Source organism: Nicotiana tabacum, unplaced genomic scaffold (genome assembly GCF_000715075.1).
Source record: "Nicotiana tabacum cultivar K326 unplaced genomic scaffold, ASM71507v2 Un00315, whole genome shotgun sequence".
Lineage (NCBI taxonomy): Eukaryota > Viridiplantae > Streptophyta > Magnoliopsida > Solanales > Solanaceae > Nicotiana > Nicotiana tabacum.
In genome coordinates, this window is record NW_027438552.1 from 43,403 (window position 1) to 54,968 (window position 11,566).

General features: G+C 36.0%; 1 protein-coding gene across 2 annotated transcripts; it reads right to left on the minus strand.

The window, feature by feature from the left end:
- Positions 1 to 599: 599 nt before the first annotated feature.
- LOC107779499 (mitochondrial hydrolase YKR070W) lies at positions 600 to 5,718 on the minus strand. Of its 2 annotated transcripts, XM_016599947.2 has the most exons (13): positions 5,509 to 5,718; positions 5,314 to 5,417; positions 4,770 to 4,805; positions 3,933 to 4,006; positions 3,703 to 3,743; positions 2,780 to 2,851; positions 2,474 to 2,675; positions 2,171 to 2,266; positions 2,012 to 2,079; positions 1,577 to 1,772; positions 1,417 to 1,500; positions 1,086 to 1,155; positions 600 to 958 (listed from the first exon to the last, which is right to left on the minus strand). In XM_016599947.2, the coding sequence occupies exons 1-12, from the start codon at positions 5,613 to 5,615 to the stop codon at positions 1,096 to 1,098; spliced, it is 1,140 nt and encodes a 379-aa protein (XP_016455433.2). In that variant the 5' UTR covers positions 5,616 to 5,718; the 3' UTR covers positions 600 to 958; positions 1,086 to 1,095. The 2 variants fall into 2 exon arrangements, with proteins under 2 accessions (XP_016455433.2, XP_016455432.2); XM_016599946.2 differs by having other exon boundaries at positions 600 to 1,155.
- Between the last annotated feature and the right edge of the window lie 5,848 nt (positions 5,719 to 11,566).

Consider the following 11,566-nt stretch of genomic DNA (forward strand, 5'->3'; position numbering starts at 1 on the left):
AAGGCGTTGTTTGGTATGTGGGCAAAATATAATCCCGGTACTAATTTATACCACATAAAAGATGGAATAATATAATCCCACAATTGATGGTATAAAGTGGGATAAGATGAGATAAGTGCGATAAGATTTGGGATTATGTTTATACCTTGTTTGGTTGGAGGTATAAATTGGTTGGAGGTATATATGTTTGTACCTTGTTTGGTTGGAGGTATAAATATACCTCCAACCAAACAAGGTACAAATTTAATCTCAACTCTTATCCCACCTAATACTTCATACCAAACGACCACTAATTGTTTTACAGATCCCAGAAGATGTAAGGCTTTGAATTCCTTCAGCTTTGCCGCAGACATTGTTTTATAACACGAAACCAAATAAGTCCAATTGGCATGCACTTTTACAGACTACTTCTGTTAGCGAAGTTTTTCATACAATTGTATGTTTTGACAAACCTTTCAAGATGGAGAGGCATGCACACTGCACAAGCATTCCAATCTGACACCAAGTTATCTTTACTTTTGAAGGCTGATTAGACGTTACAAGGTCTATTATTCCCATGAAATGTTTCAGATCAGATGCTTTAATCTCTTCCAAACTCAAGTCCTAAAGGGGTATGTGATGACAATAGCCACTGAACGGTTAAACAAATAGCAGAGAGCTTCTATTTTGCAAAACTTGATCTATCAAGTAACCTGTGAAATAAAATCCTAGAAGAAGCCGGAGCCTACTCCATAACAAAGTCATTTAAAGTTTAAGAATGACACATTAGGACACTCAGCTATCAAGATCGTTTACATCAAGAAATGATATGGACAAAGAATCAACTCGGCTTGATGTGCTAAATATCTTCACGTACTTTTCTCTAAGATTAAGAATCAGGTTTGCAGTACTTGTTTCTTCAACAGGGGACGAGCTCTAACCAATGCTTTATTGCAGTAAGAACAAATTTGAATTTTTCCTTGTACCAAAAAAAGGAAGGAAAAAAAATTGCTAATAAATAGTGATTTGCTAAGCTGTGAGATCCACCAACTTCCTCATTGCCCCCAATTAACATATATAAGGTAAAATCATGGTGAGACTTTTACCAGATGTGCATCATGAGACACACTCCTTGCTCAAAATGTAGTCTACTGCTTCTTCCACAGTGTCCACAACCTGCATTAAATGAAGATCATGCTTGGGCAATTTGTTCTTAGTAAAGATCATTATATTTGCTTGATGGTAGTCTAGAAATGGACCCTCATGTACATATGTGAGAGGATACCATCTATCCACCTTTTTGCTTCACAGGCTAACTTTCCAGGTAGACTGAGAAAGTGCATACGGAATTAAAGAGAAAACAAATATGCTTCACAATATAAAAAACAAAACAAAAAAAGTAGATGCAATCATAGTTCAAAAATATCATTTACCCACCAGATCTGCTGGGCATTCGTCATAATTTTCTTTCCCCTTGAAGACTCCAGTCCTTGTCAAAATAGAGAACCAAGGATTTCCAGCCTTAAAATGTAAGATTCAGAGTTAAACATAGAATGAAATAGCTGACAGTAATAGCATAATAAGTCTAAGAACAAACCTGTCGAGCTCCTTTGATATCAACGGCGGGATTATCGCCAATCATATATAAGGTTTTGAAAAACTGCTCTCTACCATCTACCTGATTGTTATCTTGAGATGATTGTAAAACTTGCATCAATACTGTCTCCGCATTTTTAAATACAAAAGGATTTGGTTTCCCATATGACGTATACTTCAGCGCAGCAGGGTGGATACTGTAAACAAAAACTAGCCTCAGAAGTGCATCACAGGAAGCTGCAGTTTCCTTCACATCATCTTTAAATCCATCTTATGTATGTTTCATGTAATTTAAGATTTAAACTAAACCAGAGCTACATATTCAAAGCAATGGCGCCAACTCTATAATCAGAGCGATAATTATACTATATGCAAGCTGCATTCTATATTGCCAGATATCATATCAAGTCTCAAGATATTTGGCAATGAGCCTCACGCATTGAAGACGGATTCTAATGCAATTCTGAAAGCACCCATGCCAAGTCGTTCAGATGGAAACAGGGCCTAGAGTCAAAAATAAAATAGAAAGGTTACCTTCTCTATGAATAGGTTGAAGAAAGCCAAGGGCAATCTGATCAATTTAACATTAAAAAACCTGATAGGCAAGATCATCGTTTGCAAAAAAGAGTGGTGGCTGGTGTGCAATCTCTTTTCCTGGTAGCCCTCCAGTCCTTAGAATGTCACAGAGAACCTAAACTGACTTGTCTAGTTAGAATTTCAAAGCTTCGACTGAAAGCAAATTTGAACACACTGCATGTAGTAAGATGAGATGCATGTAGATGCACACCAAAATATAGCATAAAAGTGTGTTTCAATCTTTGTTTCTGTACTCCACATGATTTTAGCGCTAATCTACCAGATACCTGTAAGTTTAAACTTATATTAGAAAGAAGAATACCTGGATGTCCCTGCTCCAATCAACAGAATCACTAACAACAAAGACTGCTTGCGCTCTCTGTGAGCATGGATCATTGCTGAAAGCTACATGCTTAGACTTGCTATTCTGATTAACATCCTGCTTGTCTGTCCATTTTTTGTATTGGGCCAACGGGTCAATGTTGTCAAAATAAGATGCATACTCGTCTATGGAGAGAACATTTCTGAAATTTAAAGCACAGTAGTATATCGCTGTTGAAATTGTTAAAGTATATCAAAGCATGCCCTCTCAACCTGCAATCATAAACTGCAAAACCAAGAACCTTACTTAAAACCATATTCAGACATCACTTCAGCGGGTTCTCCTTTTCCAACAGCAACAACAAGCTCATCCTCAAATCTGCAACACAGATCCAACTTGTTAAAGCCAATCAAAGCAACTTTTGATCTTTCAATCTAGTAACTTGATTTCTCATAATATAAACTTCTTCAGCTCCAGCAGATCTTTTCCCTTGTAACCCTGTTCTGCTATCCTACAAATCGCTAGTACATAGATTGAACCCCATGACTATGAGCTCTTAAGTTTGGTTGTTGTGTCTGTGTCTAAGTCAAACACTTCTCTTACCCGTCACACTGCCCCACACTCAGTAGACACACAATAGGAATGTCAGCACTTTCAAGGTTTAGCAAGTTATTAATGTAATACATAAAATCATAATTAATGAAATAAACATTTTCTGGCTAAGGCATTTACTCTCTTCTTCTCAAATTGACTGCCACTCAAACGTTTTTGGACATCCAATTTGGGACTGAACGTCTTCCATGCGCTTTCAGAGTCAGCTTTAGAAGACTAATTACATAGGATAACCATTTGCTAAGCTTTTTCTTCTTTCTTTCTTTTAGAAAAACAAGTAATCACTTTTTAAACTACAGTGATATTAATTATTTATGTGTGATCAATTAACTAAAGACATGCTTGTACTTCTATAAATTAAACTATGTCCCTCTTGTTTATTTTACAGGTGTCGGGATACTGGTAATAAGGCCACATGTTTTTTAGGTGCTTCCACAGATCTTGCTATTAGTTCCAATTCAGAAGAAGGGACATCCTTTGCATTACATTTTTAGAAAGTACACCTACACAAAAAGAAATAGAGATTTCTGTTTTCTTATATTAAATATTCAACTTGAGGCAACACTTATATCTAAAAGGAGAGAGTAGGGTAGGAGATATAACAAACAAAACATTACCTTTTCATCAATTGTTTGAATGGTGTATGCCCCTGTATAACCTGCAGATTCATTCAAGTAAAACAAATGAATGAGAGGCTTTAGACAAGGAGCGAGCAGCACATCCTAGGACTACCAAGACACGGAAATTATTGAAGAAAAAGAGCAGATTATGATCAAGAAAAACACTACTTTTTAATCGTGAAAATATCCACTAGGACCACTGCTATCGTCTCTCAGAAGTTGCATACCTGTAAAGGTAGGATATTGACATCCAATAATCTGGCCAACTCCTTTGCTCTTTTAGATTCAGGAACACCACCCCCTATTGAACATAAGAGACCACATTAAGCCCCTTCGTTCTGATAAGCAATAAGCTCTTAAAATGCATGTAAGTTCAGAAAAGTAGGTTGCAACAAGGTTGCAGCAATGAGTCACAGTGGCAAACAAAATTACTTTCACAAGAAAACTCTTCTAGGATGAATTAATATTTACTGTGATTCTAGTAAGTGAATGAAGCCACTACTCAGTTTGTATCACTAGATCCAATAACAAAGCTCTGTGAATAAACCTAGTGTCTATCCACGTGATGCATAAAACACATAAAAAGTGCATTATTTTTATTTCACTCAATTTTGTTTTGTATCAACAGTGGAACTTAAGACAAATTCGGAATATCCTGATACAAGAGATTTTTCTGAAGCAAATGTAGCACCCATCTCCCAAGGAAATTAGGAACGAAAATACTAACTGATGACACTGACAACTAACAACTGAGACGTTCTCGTCGGCTTTCCTGTTACTAAATATTCAACTTGAGGCAACACTTAGAAATCACATATAAGATATCGCAGCATGTACTCAGAGCAAATCACCTTGCATGAAAGAGATAGTATAAGCTGTAAACTTAGTCGGTTATTCTATTAAGATAGATAGCTGCTATGCCATGACCGAGCCTATTCAAGAAGTTGCTCTGTATAACTTACATAATTACACTTAAGGAGCTGTTACTTTAAATAGCAAAAGAACGAAAACAGAAACCAGCTGCAGTACCAAATAAATGGGTGTTGGATACATCAACCACTCACCATTGGTCAAGAATACATAGGGAACTTTCAGAGTACCTGCACAAATAAAAAGTTAGTTAACCTCCCTGAACATTGTTACCAAGAGAAAGTACCAAAATAGAAAAAAGGAGTTTTTTTGTGTGATTTATTTGGGTAGAAGAGATTGATAACATTGTCCAAATATTTGTTAAGGCAAGCGATATTGGAACTGTGTAAAGAAAAATGACTTAAGTGGATAATAAGATTTCTTCTAAACAGCTAAATCCAAAAAAGGTAAGTATTTATCCTTTTTACTTCTTGTTATACCACATGCAGTAGATATTGTACATTACAAAAGTAAATACAATGTCACCTTGGCCTTTGCAATTGCAAAATAAACATGCCACTGCAATTCCTGAATTCTAGCTTCTAAGATTCTTAAGTTACAACTCTTATTCAGGTTTAAAATCATTTTCATTCCTCTTGTAACGAACCTTATACGATCACCAATCAAGTGAATTTCAACTAGAGAGATAAAACAAGAACAAATGGTAAATCAAATGTAATAACCGAAACGATGTCGTACCAGAATCATCATAGAGGCTTTTGAGAGCTTGAGGAGAGCTGCCGATAGGAATGTTGCCACGTAGCAGGACGCCGTCAATGTCGAAAGCAATGCCGAATGACGCTCTGTATCAAATAGAGTATGAATTTCTCATAAACCATCGCAATAAAGTCATACATACATACAGTAAGAGATAGGGGGAAGAAATTTAAGTACGGATTGGAGAGAGAGTGAAATTGACGAGAGGAGAAAGTTGACGAAGGCGCTGTGCTTCGAATCTGGGAAGAAGAGAGCTTTCTTGTTAAGATCTGGAGAATTCTCATCGTCTCTTTGATCCAAAACCGGAGCCTTTGGCGAAGATGCTTGTTGCTCCAAAAGCACGCCCAAGCATACTTGACGGTACAAGTAATAAAATCATAAAGTTTAGTACATGAATTACGGGCGACAAAATAGTTAAAAAGAAAATAATTATCCATCATATTATTCGAAAACAAAATCAGTTGAATAATAAACCATTTAAATAACGGACGAAATACGAATAAAGAACTATATTATCCACTTAGAAAATGGTTAACCAAATGGATAACTAATGTGTTTAACTTTTTATATTTGTAAAGCCTCAAATTGGAGTTCCTTAAGTGTGGAAGACTAGGAATTCTCTCATAAGTGATCATATTTAAGACGCCATGAATAATATAGATATCCATATTATCCGCCAGATAAATCCGTTTTTATCCGTCCCAAATAGGGGTCGGGTCAGATAATTTATCCGTTTTATTAAATTACCCATTTTGACCCGCTCATATCCGACCCGCCTGTTTGCCACCACTAATCTGAACCCACAACAACTTGTGCTAACTATCCACTAGTTTTACCAAAATTATTATTCAGTCAAGTCAATCAGAATACAAGAATGTGATTATATGAAGCAAAATAATTCTAACAGGTAACTAATTTATTAAGTAGTAAAATGGTTGTTGTGTATTCAGCAGAGACAAATATTTCAAAGTTGTGATCGATTCACCAATCTTATTGTGTTCTAATTAACTCTCCCTATCATACAATTCACTCATAGTTGCTAATTAATTGAACAATTGCTCTTGTAGTATTCTCCCGAATTTCTACTCGCCTATTTAAAATAGATTAATGCATATATTCCTATGGAATCAATCTATTAAGAGCGCATTAAGATTATGATATTTAATTAAGCACGGTAACTAGGTATATTCTTATCCTAACCACAAATCCACCCCCAACTCGGAGTTAAGATCATGCTCTCTTCAATTCTTCTCTAATCTAGACGTAGCTTTCCCAAGCATAGCATAGATAGTAAATAGGACCTAACTGTTAGCCAGACACAATTAAGCAATTAATCACAGAATTGAATAAACACCTATATATTAGTGAATTATAATCAAGGTTAAGCAAACTTTAAACAATAATATTTATGGCTAAATCACAACCCCAGAGCTATGGGTTTTAGCCACTCTAATAATATCAAAACAAATTCATAAGTATTGAATAATTAAGAATAATAAGAAAAGATGAAGAAAATTGAGATAACCTTGCTCCCGGATGTTCCTAGTGTATATTTTTTCTTAAAAGTAGTGTCTTCCCTCTCAAAATAGGCTTACTCTTGCTTTTATATGCGTTACGTAGGTCGTGGACCGAAATAACCTTGTCTCAGATGCAATAGGAGAGACCTCCCGTCACCAGCACCCAGGGTAGAGTGGGGCGTTATTCCTGGCGCTGGGAAATAAAGATTATGACTTCTGTACCACAGTTAGCGCCCCATGTTGCCTGTGGTGCCACAAATGGCTATTTTCCAATTTTGCTCCTTTTATGCTTTAATCCCGCATCTTTCGCCCCATATTGCCTCCGGATGATTCCTACACATAAAAACACCACAAATTAGCATAAATCAATACATTTCACATTCGAAATCTACGAAACACGAGTAAAATGTGAGGCGAAATACATATAAATATATATACTTTAAGCTAAATATCAACACTCCGACACTTAGATTCTTGCGCGTGCTCGAGCAATGGGACTATCAACTACACCCTAACAACGTACACATCTCAACTAGAGAGGAGCACTTCAACTTTTAACCATACACTCTACCCTTGACTATGATTGATACCGACAATCAAGCACGAACATACAACTTTCACATTCTTCCCATTTTAAGAATGCCCAAGTATAAACATTTCAATTCAATCAATTCAAACAACCTATCCGTCGCCACCTTACCTCAAAAGCCCACTCGTTACCACTAAGCACCCTCAACTCGTGCACTCTAATGATAGGCTATAATTGCATATTTTAGTCGCTTATTACACTCTAATTTACTACACTTTAATTGAGTTTAAGCTTTAATCGCTAGTGTTTTGCACTAATTGTGTGTTTTATGCCTTGTAGGAGTGATTCCGATCTATATAGATGTTATGGAATGAATTCAAGTGACTTGGAGTTTTGAAATCTGAGTAAAAGCCCAAGAAATTAAGCTGAAATCGTGTTCAAGGGTCAAATTTGATAGTTAAGAACAAACGAAGACTCGAGTAGGCATATTGCGCACTATCTAGTTCAATAGACATAACTATTTTCTCCGAACTCCATTTGGGCTATATGGGTTGGAAAGATAACTTAAAGAGCTACAATTTTCATGTTTTATGTTTTTCCAAATTCTAAAAGGAACAGGGTGAAAAATGCAGTAGAAACAGCGACAACGGACCTGGATGCGGACTAAGGCAATGCACTGAGAAAATACCGCGCCCGGACCGCGACCGCGAGTGTCCAGACCTGAAAATTGTCCTTTTTCGCGTAGGAGAAGATATAATTATTTGGGCCCGACACTACTTGGTATATATACATGGAAAAACGATATTTTGAGGAGGTTGGACACACTTTTGACACAGATTCGACCTAAGGAGGCAGAGACACAATAGGAGCAAGGCGGGGAATTCTTCTACGAATTTTTCCTTCCTCTTCCTATTTTTTCATGGTTAGTTATGACTTTTAGTATTGTAGTTTTACATACTATTATGAATAGCTAATTTGTTATCTAGGGTTTTGATGGAACCTTTTGTAGGATAAATTCTTATTATGTTTTAATATAATTGAGCTGTTGGATTTCTCTACTTGTTCAACTACGTGTTTATTGTTGTTGATTGAATGGCCATTAATTAACTGTGCCTATTTATTATGTATTGCTTGAGAAAGGATACATATTTAGGTGATTGTTGAACAACGTCACTCCTAACGTATGTGAGAAATCAATACAGCGGGTTTAAAGGCAGGTTTAGAAATAACAAAGCCTTGACGTGGTCATAATGAGCGGTTAGATAAAGCCAACTAGCGTAGTTCGAGAGAATATGTCTAGTAAATTATTGTAGTTTCTCGAGAGAGAATTATGGCACCTAAAGTGCTCACGATTAGTAGAGAATACATTGGCAAAATTGTAGGGAACATAGCTAGAAGGATTCCGACAATTGGGGAAATCATAACTCTAGACCTTCTTAATTTAGTCTCCAACCCTTTATCTCGTTAGTTGATAATTTTATCACTTTGTAGTATTTGCTAGTTAATTAGTTAGAAATATAAATCTCAATCTTTACAATTTAGAAAATTGTTCAAACTTATCTTCTTAGTGATATTAAACAGATATAGCTAAGCCTTAGTTCTCTGTGGCATTCGACTTCAGATTTTTAAACCGGATTATATTTGCAGCGACCGTTTTTCCTTTTTAGGACTAGAGTTGGGCGTGATCAAATTTTGGCGCCGTTACCGAGGAACTAACGGTATAGTTGTAGTTGTATATATTGCTAGGGTTCAAGTTTGAACTTTTATTTTATTTTATTTTTTTTATAACTGTTGATTTGAGAAACATGACATCTTAGAATTATGGAAATTTAGGTGTAGATAATTCTACTATTGATCTCCATACATATTGTGAAGGAAACCACCCGTGGCAAAATTTTCAAAACGTTCCCGGGAGCAAGTTATGTGTACCAACTCAATCTTATTTGTGGAATGTGTGTGATATGTGTGGTGGTAAAAATGGTCACTTTTATGGTTGTGCTTATATTTCTTATCTTCCCCTAACCCCTTACTATGATGGTTCTACCTTTTCTTGTGAAGTTAACAGGAACAAAGAACCTGGGGATGCAGACCTGAAGGAGATCAAGGATATGTTAAAGTGTCTTCTGAAACAAAATAATGAAAAATTATTGCAGATAGAAAGGCAAGAGGCAACTATTCGCAAGTTGGAGGCTCAATTAAATAAAGTGGTTGGAGCTTTTAATGCTCAACAAGCCAATATTGAGGATAGTAGCGAAGAAGAGCATGAATTTGAGGTGTTAATTGGGGAGTTCAGAGTAGAACATCAACAACCTAGCCAACTACAATTTGAGGATGTCAATGTTGAAGAAGTGAGAGTAGAGCCAGCCAAGGACTTTGAGGATATAAATTTTGTTGACTCAAGTATCATTGATGTTGAGGATGTTGAAAGTCTTGAAGTTCATATATTTGAGTGCATTGGTCCACACTCTAAGTATTTTTCCACATTATGTTTGGATGATGATATGGAAATAGATTCATCCGAACCAATTGAAAAGTCAAGGAATGAGGAACAAGGTGCATATATTCTGGAATTCTTCTTGCCAGAAAGTCAGGATTACATACCTCATACAAAGACCAAGGAGTGCAGAATACTACATTATTTCCTTGGGCCAGTTAGATTCGTTCCACTGCCCCATGACCATAATCATAAGCTTGAATCAAAACTTGGGGTTCAATTCATAAGCTCGAGGTGGAGACAAAAAGTAATTCATGTCGTGCCGCGACGTTAAATCAAGTGCTTGTTGGGAGGCAACCCAACTTTACTGCTTTTTTATTTTATTTTTTTAATTGTATTATTTTTGTAGTGTCAATTTTTTATCTTCTAAACATGAAAAGCAAAGCTATTGGAAGGATGTAACAGCAAACCAAATGGTTGGAACTAAGTGTGAGGTACACACATGAAGGACCAAGCCTAGGAGAAGTCTGAGTACTCCATGAGATGCTAGTGTTTACCAGGGAGTTTCTTTTACCCTTTGGTATGTATAGGTGTGCATTAGGGACAATGCACAATTTTAAGTGTGTGGGATGAGGAGAATGTCTGGGTGACTTTCTATGCTATTTTAGTTGTGTTAGTTTAATTGAATAATTTTTTTTAAACAGAAAAGATTGGACTTTTCCCGACGATGGATCTACTAGATAATTTTATTGAGGGATTTAAGTCTAAATAAAAAATAAAATAAAAAGATTTTCTTTTGTTAGGTAGTGTAGCAATTCCCCTTTGGTTTTTCTTTGTGTCGCGGTTCTTTTCCAAGAATTTTGTTTGAACCGGGTGCAGTTAGTTTTTTTTTTGGGAGTAGGAGCCATTGTGTTATGTTTTGAATTGAAACAATATCTCTTGACTTTGTTATGCCTTGAGAATAGTGAGTACTTTGGTTGTGACGCTTAGACTCAGTTTTTGACTCTTGTATAAGTACCTTAAATTGTATGATCTTAACTTTGCTTAACTGCTTTGACTAGAGTGTCTTGATGATCCAATCTTGAGTGAGTCATATGCCATGTGCGTGTGAGAGTTGTTGTATTCTATGCATTGCATTTGATGTCTAGAACTTGCCCCGTGTGTTTGCAAAGCAAAATAGTAGTTTTGTTCAGTCTTGGAAGTGATGTAGGTATTTCTTTGTTGAGCCAGATATATATATTTTAACTGCCTAATTGTTATGTATCGTAGTTAACCCCTTTGAACATGTAATCATGTTTCTTTGGCAACCACATTATTTAATGACTTACCCAATTATTTGAATTAACCATCAACCTTTTCACCTCTCATGAGCACTTGAATTATTACGAACTATGTAAAAGTTAAAGTGTGAGGTGGTTGGTTTGGCTTTTGAGTGGAACTAATGAAATAAGAAAAAAGGTGCACTGTGTTAAAAAAAGCCGCTTGAATTGAAAAAGAAAAGAAAGAAAATAAATAGCTGTATTGTTGCGAAAAATATTCATTAATAAGTGGTAACTCTTGATGTAATTGTGCTTAAATAACTTGGGAGTTGGTGTATATTGATGTGAAGGTGGAGTCATGGTTTGACATAAGCATGGACTTAAATGTTAAAGTATATGATTTAAAGTGCTTAGGGAGGTGTAGTCACTCTTATATCCAAATATATCCTACCCATCCTGCAGCCTACATTACAACCAAATAAAATCTTACTTGATC